The 17,232-nt window shown below is 38.4% G+C and overlaps 1 protein-coding gene across 3 annotated transcripts in view; it reads right to left on the bottom strand.

Annotated features, from left to right (window-relative positions):
- The window catches only part of NOX4 (NADPH oxidase 4), a 102,286-nt gene that overhangs the window by 68,887 nt on the left and 16,167 nt on the right, over positions 1-17,232 (bottom strand). For all 3 annotated transcript variants that reach the window (XM_068181551.1, XM_068181552.1, XM_068181553.1), the window contains 4 exons: positions 12,830-12,910; positions 8,741-8,969; positions 6,583-6,747; positions 6,390-6,452 (listed from right to left, as the gene is read on the bottom strand). In XM_068181551.1, coding sequence (XP_068037652.1) covers positions 6,390-6,452; positions 6,583-6,747; positions 8,741-8,969; positions 12,830-12,910 — 538 coding nt within the window. The remainder of the gene's footprint in view (positions 1-6,389; positions 6,453-6,582; positions 6,748-8,740; positions 8,970-12,829; positions 12,911-17,232) is intronic.

The following is a 17,232-nucleotide window of genomic DNA, read 5'->3' as shown; positions in this document are numbered from 1 at the left end:
GAGATGCAGAGGTAACAAGGAAAACTCAATCTACAAAAAAAATCAAACCTAAACAAAACACTTAAAGGTAGAAAATCTATCATTAAGTAATAGCTCTGAGATTTTAGGTACAGTATATAACTTGTCATGTGCATTCAGAAACCTCCCAGGTAATTTTTCTATTTACCCTGAGATGGTTAATGGATTTAAAAATTTCTCTGCCTGAGATTCCATATTACTCTACTATTTGGATATTAATCAAGTGAGTATTCTTCTTTAATAATATATATTTGGATTTGAGTGGGTCTGAGTATCTGCATACGCAAACTTATCCTCTCCTAAAAATTCAGTTTTGACTTGTTAAAAAATGCCCAAATACCATCCTCCCTCTGGAGTTTTCTTACTCATACAGAACTATATGTGGAAGGAAAGGAAGGAAGATGTTGCACTACAAATCCTCCTGATGTGATCTGCTTCAAATTAACCATCTGCTTAAAAATATGGAGAACCAGAAAAAAGGCAGAACTTCTTGGAGCTTTTTATTACCAGACTCTTCCAGTTTCTACTTCAATGGGATTTAAAAGCAGATTAAATGCAGCACTAAAGTAGGGGAGGTCAGAGTACACTCTGACATAGGACAACATTTCTAGTTTCAAAGAATGTTTCAAGCCTCTTGTTGCCAGTAGTTGATCACTGCTTAGCTGTTACCAGAACTGGGATCTAGACATTGAATGAAGAGCCAAAACTCTTTAGAGGGTCTGAAGAAGCAATCTCCCACCTTATTAATAAAGCACATATTTCATAAAGCCCTGGAGTCTCAAGGCTGGGATCTTTGGTTTGGCTTATTTTGATTTTTTGCTTTTTATGTGCCACTTCCAAGCCACCTATCTCTTTTAACTCTACCTCATGAAGCTACTAATCAGTGGATATGCAGAGAACGTCTTATACAGACACAGGAAAAGCTCAGCTAGTGTTTATGCCAGGTACCTATGTTTAAATATCAACAGGAGTATCTTTAGATACATGTATGTGCCAACTGAAGAAAAGAAAAAGCAACAAAGGAAACATCAGGATAGTCAGACTTTAGCTCCAAAGAAGAAACAGGGGCATGACAGCAGCCAGTGACAGCCAAAACTATCAAAACTTTGGAATAACAGATTATTTGATGCTGCAATTATGGATGTTTGTTGCAAAACAGAATTTTCCCAAACCAAACCTCAGATCTGAGCCATCTCCAAATTTAGAAGGATTCACCTCTTGTCCTGATTTCAAGGTCTGTTACAGTCTAAATTCTAAATGAAGTGATGTAATTGTTTCCTACCTTCCTTTGGCACAAAAAAATCAACACTACTGAAATACCAAGGTTACCAAGCTTTATGAGCTGCTGGGAGTAGACACCAATCTTTTGACAGTCAAGTGGCCTAAACTGCAGCTTATGAGAGTTTGTGCTTTGGACTCTGAAGTGGATTCAGCAGAGACCTCATGAGAGAACTCAGGACATCTTCTGAAGCACTTAAAATCTGCAAAACACAAAGCTATTTCCATTCCATGATGCTTACTACTAATCACTGCTTGCTAATGCAAGAAATTCCAGAAACACAGTAGAAAAAGTGACTTAAGACACTAACTTACATAGTCTAAATAGGACTCTGCTTCCAATGGACTCATGCTGCTGCAAATCACCAGTAACACAGTTAAGTGTTTGAAAAGAGAGGGAACTCAACACCAGCAGGAAAATGTTTAATGGAGATGGAAAAAAAAACAATGCCACTGTAAACTGCAAACCTTAGTCTCTTCTTCTTCCTACAGGTTAAAACGAAAAGCAACCAGAACGATGTTGAAGGAAATGAACACTCTCCAAAACGTAAAAAAAAACCCAAAAAAAAACTTCAAGGTCTCTAAAGATTGATTTAGACAATTACATTTAAATTGCATCCCACAGCAGACAATTTCCACAGTTTCCTCCAAAACAGGTAAAGAAATATCAATCTCAGGAAGCAGAGCATAGTTCTCTGGATGGTCTGATCTCCAGACCAAATCTCGCACTTGATCTGAAAGACAAATCTCTTTTAAAGAGTTCATCAAGGGAAAAACATACAAAAATATTTTGTCCATTTACAAACACTCAACTAAGGTATTCATATACAGAACATAATTCTCCTCACTACAGATGAAAATATCCTGGAACTGACTGTGTTCTGCTCAAATTCAATTCTAAGATGCAATAATACCCTAAAATAATTAAATTACCCTACCTAAAATAATTGAATTGGATATGAGGGCATACAGGACTGAAAATGTGACTTACACCGTCTTACACAGCACAGTAACAGATATGTACAGTTGTGTAAAAAAATCAGCGAAAAAAGCATCATAAAACATGCTAAAAAGAAAGCTTTTTATGGAAATGAAATCAGAAAAATGGAGCAATGAACACACTATGAAGTAAATGGCTCATTATGCACTACTTAGAAGTGTCAAGCAGGTCACTTGCAGGAATCCCAAATGTTGGGCCAGCTCTTCATTACCTTTCCCAGACTTCCCAAAGATAAGGAGTCACACTAGTGAGTACAAAGTCACTAGTGAACAAAAAACAGTAGAAACACTTCAGAAATGGAAATTGCACTGCTCATGAGAGAAAACTAGTATTTTCAAGTGTCTGAATTTCAGAAAGTACAAGTGACACTACCAGACAGTCGAGATAGGTGATTCTCCTTTATTCAGCACTGGTGAAGCCACACTTCGAGACCTGTGTCCAGTGCTGGGTTCTTCACTACAAGAGAGACAAGAACATACAGCAGAGAGTCCAGACAAAGGCCATGAAGATAACGATGGGACTAGAACATATCTCCCACAAAGTCTGAGAGAGCTGTGACTGTTCAGCTCTCACTTCTGGAGAACAGAAGGCTCAAGGGGACCTTATCTATGTAAAGCACCCAAAGGCAGGATGCAAAAAAACTAAAGCCTCTTTATGCTCACTTGGTTACAATTCAGAGCTCCCTCTGGCTCTGAGCAAAACACATGGAAGATTTGCCAGAGTGGAATGGGAGTGAGTTCAATGCCTTTACACAGCCTCCCTGTGTGTTCCTCCACCCTGGTGTTATGTAAGAAACTGAGCTAAACTGTAAATATTACACAACCTTAAAAAGGGAAGGGACTAGTAAAATATGTCCACAATTCCTTCATGCTGACTCACCCCTTCCTTTCCACTTAAGGTTATTACCCACATTTAGGAGTACAATGCCTGCAATGGTCATTTCTTGTCTCTTAAGCATGCTCTAGACACAGTGAGGTATTTCACCAGTGTGAACAGAACATCACATAAGGCCTGGAGACAGACTTTTTAGTATGACCTGTTGCAATAGGACATAGGGTAATGGTTTTAAACTGAAAGAGGGTAGATTTAGACTAGAGGTAAGGAAGAAATGTTTTACAATGAGGATGGTGACACACTGGAACAGGTTGCTCAGAGAGCTGGCAGATGCCCTATTCCTGGAAACATTCAACATCCCTCAGCTGGATGGGGTTCCGAGCAACCTGATCTAGTTGAAGATGTCCCTGCTTACTGCAGTGGGGGTTGGACTAGGTGGCCTTTAGAGGTCCCTTCCAACCAAAGTATTCTATGACTCTAAGCAAGACAACAGTGCCAGGACTGCAGTCTTCCCCCGCAGCTCTGCTGCAGTCATTGCTGAAGTCATTGCTGCAGTGCACTTCCAGTACCTGAAGCCACGTACACCTTTCACGAATTTCTTACTGTGGATCTAAGCCACTCACCCCATCACCAACCTATGAAAATAACCCAGGGATTATGATCATTCAACAGAAGAAGCAGTAGTAGTGTTCCAGCGTGCTTGGGTACTACAAGTAGGTCAGATGGGAGTGGAAAAACAACTGAGTTAAGCTTTTGCCTACACATTCTACAAGCATTGTCCTATGGCTAGCATCATATTCAACAACAAAAAGGCTTTCTAAGCAGGACATCAGGCCATACCATATTCTCTGACCTAGAAGGACACATAGAAATGTGTCCCTTGCTAAGGCTGGGTAAAAAGATTGTCATAGATCTAGACACTTAGAATCCTCATTATGCTGTAAAAGTCATTTACCCAATGACAGCCTTTCACCAGTAGAGTTAACGCTGTAGCAAAATACACTTGTGGCAACTCAGTGATAACTTCATATCTTGTAATAGAATATATATGTGATCTTGAAGGATATGCTGTTATGCTGAAGGATATTACCGCACTTAAAAGTCTAAAACATTGAGCATGAACAGAAATTGCATGGTCCAGTATTACCTACCTAAAATACAATGCATTGTGCACGAGTGGTAATTGACAATTTTAATGTTAGATATTCAATATATGGTTGTAAAACTTATCCAAACTGTAATTTATCAACTACAATTACATATTAAAAATATACTGCATATTGTCTGTATATAAATGACTTATTTATGTTCACTAAGAAAGCTCAAATTCACAACAAGATATCTATTCTCCATAGCTACCAGCTCTAAAAGTTCATGTGCAAAAATAATTTTTCATAACATGCATTCTCATACTCTACCATTTTAAATACTGGATGAAATTCTCAAATCATGCAAGAAATCTGACATCTAATTCAACTTCATCTTATGACCTCACCCAGTAGGTCTGTGTCTCTTCTCTGACAAAAACTGTCATCTGAACCGATCCAAATTTTTTTAATGACATTATTTCTGAAAATTAAAACCACCAATTCCATTGTTTTAGCAGTGTCCCAGTACAAGAAGACTAAATCTTTATAATAAGAGTTCCAGTTTCCAAACTGTGCATTTACTAATCATGATCAAATTATTACCATTATACTAATTTTGACTTGAGATGGACAGTGAGAAATTAGGACCATGATGTTTTAAGATTAATGTTTAAATAAGAAGTGCCCACTGGTACAGACTAGCTCTATAGCTATACTAGGGCAAAATTAGTGGAAAGGGCTACCGAAGACTTAAAATTAAATTATTGAAATTTATAGTCCGATTACTAATGTAACAAAAAGATGTAAATAAGCTCTGACTAAACCATTCTGCATAAATTCATATATGCATATAATTTTTCAGCATTCCATATCAAGTTATCTTTGTGGACTATACAGAGGACAGTTTTAAAAGTGATTACTTCCATTAACAATAGATAAATCACACATTTCTCTGATTTGTAGTGGTAAACTGAATAGCCATGGAAACTTTGCAAAAGTGCAATGAATGCTTCACCAAGCTATACAGAGGTACCTTCCCTTAAGTAAGATTCGTTCCTAGATTTACAGCACAAAATTGATTTTGGATGGAATCCAGTGTGGGTTCTCTTGTAACGCCTAGCTCAGCATACAGATAAGTAAATTAAAAAAAAAAAAAAAAAAAAAAAACAAACCACAAAAAAAACAAAAAAAACCAAAACAAACAAAAAAAAAAACCAACCACAAACCCAAAGAAATGGACCTGGCTGTGCCCTTAGAATATCAGCAAGCATTAAAACATCTCAATTGCTCCACAGCACTAGCTATACTCAGTAGGAATAAAGGCATCAGTTATCAGTCCAAAGAAAGCAATTACACATGAACATTTATCTCCACAGTCTTCTTGAAGAAGAATGTCCAATTCAGGCAATCCAAAAGCATTTACTTCCATTGGAAAGAAAAGGCTGCCACTAATATTCAACCTCATACTCTGCTTTTGTAACAATATAGCCAGTCAGTACAGTGACTTTTTAGCAGAATCTACCAGGTCTCTGCACTATGTATTCCCAGAGAACACAACTGCATATTATTCCAGTCTGTCTCCACAGGCTTCAGTTCCTGTTCTAGACCAACTGAGTAAGTAGCAATCCTAACATTGCATGACCTCACTGGTACATCACCTTAAGTCATCATTATATCTCTTAATATAAAAATAAATCAGAAGACAATTTTAGAAACTTTTTTTTTAACTTGATGTTTTTCTAACTTTGAAAAAGGCAGTCACAGAAATGCGTTCTCATTGAAAAAGAAAGGTGGCAAAAGTTCATAACAATCTGTGCACCTTCTGTATTAAGGTCTAGAAATATGGCTGAAACTTTTATAAAAGAATTTTCAAAATCACATAGATTTTATTGATTTATTCATGGATTTTTTAATAGAATTTACTTATTATTGGTTTTCACTTATGGAAGACTTTGAAAAAAGTTCCCATTATTTTTTTCTCAACAGTGGAGAAAATTAAATATGTACGGAGTACTGCCACACATAATAATCATGCCATTTCATATTCATTGGTATCCTCATAAATGAAACATGAGCTCTGCTGGAGAGAATTATCACCTTGAGAGAAGCAAAGGCCATTTGCTTACCAAACATAAATAAAAGAAAGTACAGAAAATAACACTATTTCTTACCATTGTAAGAGTGAATGGATGGCTTTCCAGGGCAGACACTCTTGGACAGTGGAGAATAACATACTGAAATAAAATGGTAGAAAGGATACATTGAAAACATTCAGTGATGGGCTAGTACTTGTAAAGTGATCGTCATCCCTACAGATAATGTTACATGAAAGCAAAGTGGTTTCTCAGGGCCACATTAACTCACCTGACCAGGCCTTGCTTCAAAGTCATCTTTCATCATCCTGACTTCAAGGACATTGGAGGGGTGGCTTATTACTGAGGTGATTGTGACTGGCTTGTTGCTGCGGATGTAGCGGTACAGCCGCTCCACACAGTACAGGCACAGAGGTCCAGAAATCCAGAACCAGGTCTAAGGGAGAACAAAAATATCATACCTCAAAGACTTAACTTTCTGTCTCCTATTTTCACAACTACATGAGTGCTTTCAGGGTTTCACTTCACATCTAAATCTAACATCCACACCTCTCTCTACATGAAGAAACCCAAGAATGTTCTGAAGCCTTAATCAGTCTAACCAGCAGCATCACCCACAAACACCAGCAATTTCAATAATATAACTCATCAGAAAAGAGTGCTAATGACATCATTTGCTACCATGTTATTCTGGTTTCATGCAGTTAGATTGAAGCTGGTTTCAGCAATGAAGTACCTACACAGACCAGAGTACTATAAAATTGGTTAACATTTATGGAAAAATGCTGTCTGACTTCCAGTACTATTTAACTACTACCTTCTTATAGTCATCTCAGATTCAAGTAAAAACCAAAGAAAGCTGCCTTCTTGTGCTATAGAAATGATTGTGATATTAAACTAGTGTAAAAACATAGACAACAGAGAGAAATGAGCACTTCTGAATCACAATCCATTTGCTCACAAGGAAGATGTGTATGCTAGACAGAAAATGCCCTGGAAATACCCATTTCTCTGCATTGATTATATGGGGAGTCCTGGGTGACTACTCCAGGTGGAGACATTTGCAGTTGCTCAGCTAAACCCCATCCTAAGAGTCAATTGCCAATAGCTTATGGCAGACTTATCTACTAATTCCACATCTGCTCAGTCATTCAAGCTCTGGCACTGAAGTGCCCCTCAGCCCTCATCCATCTTCCCTCCCTTCCCAGTTTCTGACATTACACATCAACATCTCTTGCAACTAACAGAGCATTTACTTTCAACAAAAAAGACCTACAAGTTTTAGTAACTCACAGCTTTTTTTTTTTCTTATTTAAACTTGGTATCACAGTATTTCCAAATCCAAAAAAGTCCTAAACAGTGTTTCAAAGCTGTCAGGAGAACACTGAGTGGCCATTTCTTTCCATGACTCCTTTCCCAATAATGGCTCTAAAGCAGGCATATTAAGCCCTTAAGAAGGGCTCCTTGCAGCCCTGTGGGTCATATGGAGCCAAATATACAATATAGGAGTATTACCACAACAAAATACCAATCCAAAGAGCTTTGTTGGAGGAATTCAATGTAGAATTAACTGCTTCTCATTAGGATTACATACTCCATAGAAAAATGGGTCCCCAGTGCAGCTGGTAAGGGGGACACATGTTCAACAGAAAACAACTATGATAATAACAAAGGGGAACTCCTGTGGGGTCTGTTATGGGACCATTTTGAATGGTGGGCCTTGACTCATGAACTCCATATTTGCAAGCTTCCTCAGGCTACGTGCCAACACAACCCAGCTCATCTTTTCTCAAAAGAAAAGAGAAAATTTTGGATGAAGAAAAAGCTGCTGCCACAAAACATAAAGAAACAAAAGGAAAATAGAAAACTGAAAAAGAAAAGGCTTTTCGGTCCCCACTCTCATCATACTCATTTACCCATGCCACATATAAAACAAGCCTGTCTGCAAATAACAGATTATAAAAGCCAAACCACAACCAATTGCAACCCAGAAATGAGTATTAGGACTTTCATCCGCATGGTGAAAAAGAGAACAAATGGAGCTTGATTATTTCAATTAACCACTGCCACACAATACTTACAAAAGGACCTTACGAAATGTTATATAAATGTTTGCTCTGAAATGCTATGCTGTAAAAACACATTTTTAGCAGGATCAATACATCTCTTGTGGTGTTGTTCAAAAAAGAACATTACAACCAATCTCTTGATATTTTTCCACCCTCCCTGTTCCATGCACCACATTGTAATGCACTTCAGGGTTAAATACAGATTGTTTTTTCCCCACCAGATCTTTGAATGCTTGAAAAGGTTTTAATAATATTTTCCAGTATTAAAACATCTGGTCTGGAAAAGCAATAATTAGTGGTTATGGCTGACTGAAAGGCTTGGCATGGCTTTTAATACCTGAAATGTCGGATCATACAGACCTCTGGAAAGTGCGACTGGAACTTGGGTTCCTCGGAACAAACTCTCATAAAGCTATTTTGTACAAAGGGTTCTGGTACTGGTAGGTCCTCTGGGAAACGCTCTGTAGTATAGTCAGGAAACAGGTCTTCAAAAGACTTTGGCACAGTCAGATTCTGTCGGAGAGTTTTGTTAGGATTAAAGCAACCAGGAGGGTGTTCCTCTAAGTTGGTCTGGTACTTGAGCACTCCCCTACAGGAAAATAAAAATGGTAAAGACACTGAAGTAACAGTAAATAAGAAACAACTTATCTTCATTCAGAGAGGACTTCAGAAAGCAGTCACAAGCCTCATCTTCTGTTAGAAATTTTATTCTGTTTGCCTTCAGGACTTTCAATGAGATTGAAACTTTGCAACAATAGAGCCTTCTGTCACTTGAGTCAAGGTTTAACTTTTCCAGCTCACTTGGCACTCCCCCGCTGAACAGCCTCAAGCTTAATACTGCTTGAAATGGAGAAAATATTGTGGGAGCCTTGAAAAAAAATAAATAATCACATTTCCAATTCAATCACACACAGACTGTTTTCACTCATCCTCCCTACAGTCAGCAAGCCCTGTTTTTAAGGCAATCTTGTAGCAGAAGTGGTCTAAGTTGCCAAATCATAAACTGCAGGAATGTTCCCACTACTTGGTGTTTATCACGTTTGCATACAAATAGAAGGAAAAAAGGAAGTCCTACATGGTAGCCAAGGAACCTTCCTTGCAAATTATTTTATGAGGTCCATCCTTATTTCATTTTTCCTCAAGCTAAGTTAAATTTACAGTAAAATGAAGTGAGAAATTTGAAGCTGCAGTTAGAATCTCTGAAGAAAGAATTGGAAACCTCAGACACTCTGGGATATCTCAGCACATGAATGAACCACTAAAAACAGGGAAGAACAGATAATAGTTGCAATAAAATTCCTCAGAAGTACTACTTGATTCCAAATCTAGATTTGATGACAGTAAAACCACAAGGAAGAATATTTAAAAAAAAAGCTGAATAACACCTGTAGAGGATAGTGCTGGGTGGGAAATGAGGCATACTGAGACAATGCTCTCTGAGTGCTAAGCCTTGTTATGAAGGCTGAGCTCAAGTATAAAATCAAACATAAGGACAGGTGCTGCCCCCTCCTCTCCTCAACATACACACAGCAGCAGCAGCAGCAGCAGCAACAACAGAGCTTAACTCAAAAGAAAGAGAACTAGGACATCTGCAACATTCCTAGCCTAAATGGGCTATGACAGGCTACTGGCGATCTTCCCTACAAAAATGCAGTCCTGACAGCTAGTAACAAGCTTACTACATGGTCTAGTGAATCATGTCAGCTTGGAAGTTAAGCCTGCTCACTCTTAAATTCCATCTGACCCTGGGAGAATCATTTGGGAAGCATCCTTACACCTACACCCTTGCTTCTGCCTGCATTTATTGTTCAATCATGCCTATCACTTGCATCTGGCATCACTGCTGGTCACCACATATTGGCAAAGTGACAGATACCCCTAGCATTATGCTAGTTCCCTGCTCCATAAATATTATAGTGCCTCACGGATTTAGCTGGAAGTCAAAGCCTATGCAGTATTTTTCCAGTCAACCTTGCATGCATGCCTGCCAGCAACTCCCACAGCTTCTCTCTTCTCAGCACATCCCCAAAGAGGATTGCCTTGAGAGTAGCTGCAAACATGAGCGTCCCCTCCAGTGATCTCCAGTTTATTTAACCTATTATAAACACGCTAACTGAGAGGCAAACAGGGATCGCAAAGCTGCCTGTTAACAGCAGCTCAAGAACTCCCATTTCTGAAGCTGCCAAGGAAAGGTAAGTCTTACACACCCAAGATCAGTGTCCAGAAAGGTTGAGCTCTGCACTGAACAAACAAACCACTAACATACGACAGATGAATGACATCCCTTTATATATTGCTGAGAAGTGGTTGGCTGCCTGAAGAATGAACATATTTACAACATATGTAAGAACATATCTACAACAGTTTGAAACAAAACGAGAGTCCAGCAATACTGTGAAAATACTTTACTCCTAAGACAGGTAAAACTTCAGTCAACCTGCCTGTGCAGCCATGGGAAATGCCTTGCTCTGTACAGTAAGTGGCTATGCATCTGCAAATCTCTAAGACATCCCAAACAGGAGTAATTTGGGCACCTAAGCATGGATATCTAAGCTTCCTTTATTCTCAAAACAGATCATAGAATTGTTTAGGTTGGAAAAGACCTCTAAGATCGTAAAGTCCAACCATTAACCCAGCACTACCATGTTCACCACTAAACCATGTCCCTGAGCACCACATCTAGACATCTCTTAAATACCCTCAGGGATGGTGACTTTATTGTTTCCCTGGACAGCTTATTCCAGTGCCTGACAACCCTGTGATGAAGAAACTTTTCCTAATGTCAAATCTAAATCACCCCTCATGCAACTTGTGGCCACGTCTTATTGATCTTACCAATATCGCTAATGGAGCCAGGAATCAATCCAGCTCACCTGAATGTAGATCTCTGAAACAGCAAATTACATGAAGCATCCTTCAGGCTCCATTGGCTGTATTTATCAGAACTCATTAGACCATAATGGGAAAGATACTGAGAAAACATGTAGAGACCTACATTTAGGCATCTTAAAGTTGAACTGACACCCACTCTCCATGACTCATTCCTCTCCCACTTCTGACACTGAGTTCTTTCAGATTTACACTGAATACCTTTGTAATTCAGTACTAAGGAGGCTGTGTACCAGAATATGCCTGTTCAATGATTGCTGTATTACTGCAGCCTTGGTCTGCAAACTTGGTAAATGGAACATAGTTAGGAAAACAATGGGCAAAGGACAACACCGTGAAGGAGATTAATTAAATTGGACATGAAAAGTACCCCTAAGGCAATCACTGGAACAGACTGCCTAGGGAGGTTAGAGGATCTCAGTCACCAGATGTTTTAAAGAATTTGACAAACACCTGTCAAGAATAATTTCAAGATTCATCCTGCCGTAGGATGGGGAGAACAGGTTAGATCCATCTTCCCCAGCTATGAACAAGTGCCATGGCACTGAAAAAAAAAAAAAAACAACAAAACCAAAAAAACCCAAACATCCCCCCAAAACAAACAATAACCCAAAAAAACCCCCAACAAACTCACTGAGAACTGGAATGGTGTCTAGAAGTTTCAATTGTTTTGAACTCATTATTTCTCTAACAGCATATTTTATTCAACAACATATTCTTACCACGGTCTTGCTTGGCCTAATTGCCTTTCCAATTTACTTTAAGCAGAAGGGCTCACCGTCACACACCCAAGCACCCTGTGTTTCAGTAGATATTTGATGACATGGAGAAATAAACACCTCATTCAAATACACCTTTACTTCTCTACACTCTGCATCCACATCCACAAAGGAAACTTCAGAGATGTTAATGGAACAGATTTTCACAGAATCATAGAATAGTTTGGGTTGGAAAGAATCTTTAAAGGTCACCTAGTCCAACCCCCAACCCACACAGACATATATCATAACTTCTGGAAGATGCTTTGCCTTGCAACAGAGCTCAGTTTGTTTGTGCCTGATGCAGATTTGACCATCAGCTTCATGGCACATAAACACTGGTCTGATGTTTGTAGAAAAGAAGAAAAACTACGAAAATTTGTAAGCAAAGAGAAAGAGGTAATTAAGGAGACGCCATTCCTTCCCTCTCCTTTGGAGTCAAAAAGGAAGGCAGAAAGGAAAATGCAAGGGAAGAGCAACTTTGCTTCATATTCTTGTCTCAGCTAACAGGTAAGAGGGGGCAGAAAAAGGAACTATGTTTTCTTGATTTCTCACTAAACATTGAGCAATGGAAATGGAAAAGGAATAATCTTGAAAGTAAAGACGTTTGTGCTAGTTGGCTATAGCACACACAAATCTCCAAGCTACAGCCTGATCTTTATTTAATCACACACCAGAGGACAACATCTTGTCCCAAAGTTGGCCCACTGTGTTCAAGCAAGCTTGAGAAAGGCAGCAATCAAGAAAACTGCTCTTTCAGGTTGTGCTTCAGGAAAAGGAAGAGTATTTTCCATTTACTTACCCAGAAACATGCAGCATCAGCAGCATATAGAAGACAAAGAAAAGGTTGTGTGTATACCAGAAGATGTCATAGTTTGAAACCCTGAAAAGAATAAACCATGGTTCAACACTGTTTCAACTCAGATGGAATCACTGCTAATTAAAAGCAGACCTGTGCACACAGGACACCATTATACACTGCACAGTTATACAAAATAGTCAAAGCCCAGAATGTTTTCCCACAGGCATACTGTACTTGCACACAATTAAGTGTTGAGAAGAACAAGTGACTGGCACAGAAGTAACAAGCTGAGAAGGAGAGGTAAGGGTGTAGAAGTACAAAGCCAGATGGAGAACTCTTCTGAAACTGGGAGACTTGACTGCTTTCACAGGTCCTAGTTAGTCTCCGCGAGATTCTTACAGCTGGAATAGTTCTTCCACCTCCAGTCTCAAAACTCAACCTCCTTACAGTGAGTATCACCTTGCATTCGCCCTGCCCCAGTACAGTTTAACGTGTCACTAAGGCTGCAGCGCACAAACAGGTAGCATTGACAGCAGCAGAAGGGCCAGCAGAAAGGGTAAAAACCTTGTGAGGGTATGAAGTGGAAGGACATACGGAAGAATAGGACCTACAGCAAGGAGACAACAAGAGCATGGTAGGAGAATTTTCAGGGCAGGAAGCCACATACATTACTGCTCCAGGACTGATGGTCTTGGGAGGAACAAGAACATTATCACTGTGAGATTAGGAGAGGTGAAGGTGACTTCCTTTTATCAGTAATTTGTTAGGCAATATAAAAAGAACCCAGACCAAAGAAAATACCCATCTGGAACGGTTTACTGTTAAGCTTGTTTGAGGTTTTTTTTTTTGAGAAAAAAAGTTACCACCAAAAAAAACAACCAAATGGCTAAGAAAATACACTACTGCACAGCATACAAACACACCTCGCACCCTACACAGCATGGTAGGAGAGTCCCTTCTAAAACCAAAGAACCTACTCCCATTCATAAACTGAAACAATTATTAAATAAAAAATATCTTTAGCTCTGAGAACATGGTTTAAAGAAGCTATTCCTCTCACACAGCTAACTTCTTTTTTTTTTTTTTTCAGAACTTTTTCCCTCCTATGGTCTTCTACAGAACCAGCTAACTGCTCTTCCTTCAATACAACTGAAATATATACTGCATTTGTTTCTGTTATTACAGGACTTACTTGTTTTCTTCCTCAAGAGAGGAAAAATAACTTTGAAAATCCAAGGTCTACCAAAATAAAATCCAAGCCAGTAAAATAACAAGGAAGGAAGCAAAGGACGAAAAAGGAAGCAAATGAAGTATACAGCAACAGCAAGGGGCTCTGAAATCCCGTCTCCACCCTGCCATTCAGCACTCAGTCAGCACTATGTTAACACTTTTTCTTCCTTGAAGCTGCTCAAGCCTTTTCTAACTCCCCACACCCTGGGAGTCATTTTCATGCAGTCACTCATCAGTATCTGTGAGGAATTGTGGGAGTAATCATCAGTAAGAAGAAAATAAGAACAATGGTGTGCAGAGTGGAAGCATGATTAGAAGGCACAAAGAGAGTAAAACAGACCCTCTGTCTCAGATCATAGAATCCTAGAATGGGACCTTAAAGATGGCCTAAACCCCCATACCATAAGAAGGGACAAGGACAGGTCTTGGAGTTCTGGTTTAATTTGGTTTCATGCTATAATACCAAAAGCTTCACACTGAATGTTTTATTGGCTCTTGAGCATCTTTTTCAGAATGCACCAATTTTTCAAAATTTCAGTGATAAAAAGTCAATCCCTGGACTGCTTCTGACATGTTGCTTTCAACAGCTAATTATTCCTACTGATTAAAATTACTGTACACTTCTTTCCTGAATACATCTAAATGTCAGCTTCCAGCTCATTGAGCATTTTATTCTTCTTTCAGCACTCCTACAGATATCTCTACTAAAAAATCCTGGTTCCTCACATGTATCAAGTTGCCCTAAATGTGAGCAGGCCCTCTGAACTTCACCTCCTTAAATTATACAGATATGTCAATCCTTGAACCTCTTACCATGAAGCATATTTTCCAACACTGTAATAATTATGTATTTCTTACTTGTATCCTTAAACTGTGTGTCTTACAGATACATACATTAGTATTCTAATATAGTCAATAATCTTCCTATTGATACACATGAATTTTTACAGCTTTTCAGAACATTTTTTTTTTACTGTCTTAGGGCTTAAAATAGACATTATTCACAGGATGGATGCATTTCTTAGGAATACAAAGTCCTGAAAATTTGAGGTAAGTTGAATGTTTAATTTCGGTTAACCTACTTTAGAATTTTGCAGATGAAGACCTGAAAGGGTCACACTAGGATCACACCTAAAGGGACACACTAAGAAGCACAGTTCTAGAAAAATATTTTTAATCCTGTTACAGACAGTTTTGAAAAGAAAGATATATGCTGCAGTTTAGAAGATGAAATTGAAGACTAGAATATTTGGTTACAAAAATAGATGGCACTGCAGCACCTTATTTTTTAATGTTATTTTAAATACATAACTTCTAAATCTTAAATATCATTAATTTTAAAGCTGTCAGAAATGTCAACATTTATTGACAGGATTTATTGTGTTTTCTGATAACTTCATAACCCTACTGAAAACAACTATCGAACAAAAACTGTTAATCTAATTCTCAGGTATAACATGGCAAAAATTTCAAAAATTTTTCTACTAATAATCACTTTATAATTTTAAAACATTAGCAGCTAAGTCAGTCCTTCTAATACTTATTTTTACAGTTTACTGAAAAGGCAGGAAAATAGAGGCATACTCATGTACAGAACAGTTTCAGGAAGAACATACAAAGGAAGAAATCACCAAGCAGGTCAGTGCGCAAGACCAGATTAGGGCTGAAATCCAAGACTATAACAGCCTCTGAAATATTTTTTTAAAAGCTCAGTTTCTGATAGACAGTGAACATGTACAATTAACTTTCCTACAACTGTACTGCATGCTCAGTCATCATATGGCACGTAGGAATCCACAGAGAAAGAGATTGAAAAGGGACATAGAAATGCATGCAGCAGCTTGTTTCCTTAGGAGAAAACACTATAATAAAGACAAGCTTGAGCTCTATGCTTGAGGGAGAAGCCAGGATAAAATTTCCAAGTAAGAATTATTGCTAGGGTAACAGGAGATGCAGATTATCTCTACTGGGGCTTTGATTCTGCTGGCTAGATGGCAGAAAGCTGGGAAAATATTTGCACTTACAGTAACTGCGAAAGGAACTAAAAAGCATGTAACTTCAAAAGATGTTGCATGAAGCCCAAAATTATTTCCAAGAATGTTTACAACTACATACATTTTCCTAAGTTTCCCAATCACTAATACATGATGTTTTTCTAATTTAATTTGGCCTTGAAGAAGACAGGACTTTGTTCTGGCTCAATGTTGCAGAGTAAAGTAATAGTTTTATTTTTCCATCTTCCCAAAACTGTTGTTCCTTTGCAAGCAGAGCCATGTGTGGACCATGTAATGTGCAGCCATGTTATATCCAGTGCAGCAGCCTAATCCTGCACGTCTGTAGCCTGCAGTGCCTCACAAAAGTCTCAGCCCTGGAAGAAGCCTTGTCTACTGAAAATGCACAAGTATTTGCTGAACTACTTTCTCAAATCACAGAATAACACTGCCAGGTAACGCAGCTACTCAGGAAAGATACATTAGTTCAACAAAGTTCATAACCACATATCTAACTCACATCAGTGGAGCACCATTAATGTTTGAAGATACATAATTAATATATCCTTCCATGTTTGCTGAACTGAGGTGATGCACTTACATTGTGAATTCAATCTCTGTTAAAACAAAGGGGTTATTTTTACACGTTCAATTGCAGAATCCAAGCCTTAAAAAGACTACAACATTGGGCTAGACCCCCCCCCAGGTACCAGTCACTCACAGGTACTATCATATGTGCTCACTAACATTGCTATAGAATGTCAATCCACCAGAGGACCAAGCCCCTAGAAAACCCAGCAGCTGCTCTGAGCCAATACTGCATTGCTTTTTGATATAATTCACATTAAAAAGAATATATCTGACAACCAGAAGCAGAACTCTTAAAAGCAATGATCTACTTCCATAGCATAGTTTTGTGTTGGTTTGTTTCATTGCCTATAGTTTGGGGTTTTTTTTTTTTTTTTTTTTTTTTTGGTTTGGGTTTTGTTACTTTTCTTGTTACAATTTACTGTCACAATTAATTGGTGACAATAATTAAGATTACAATAAGATCTTATTTTTCTTCCACTGGACCTAATTTATGCACTGCACAGAACTTCCCATTTGCTGAGTTTACTGCCTCCCCTACAACCAGGAATAGAAGAACTATTTAAATTTTTAAAGGTCCACATTTTTAACTCA

This window comes from Anomalospiza imberbis, chromosome 2, assembly GCF_031753505.1.
Source record: "Anomalospiza imberbis isolate Cuckoo-Finch-1a 21T00152 chromosome 2, ASM3175350v1, whole genome shotgun sequence".
Classification (NCBI taxonomy): domain Eukaryota; kingdom Metazoa; phylum Chordata; class Aves; order Passeriformes; family Viduidae; genus Anomalospiza; species Anomalospiza imberbis.
The sequence above is the reverse complement of the archived record's forward strand: the minus strand, read 5'-3'. Positions and strand labels throughout refer to the sequence as shown.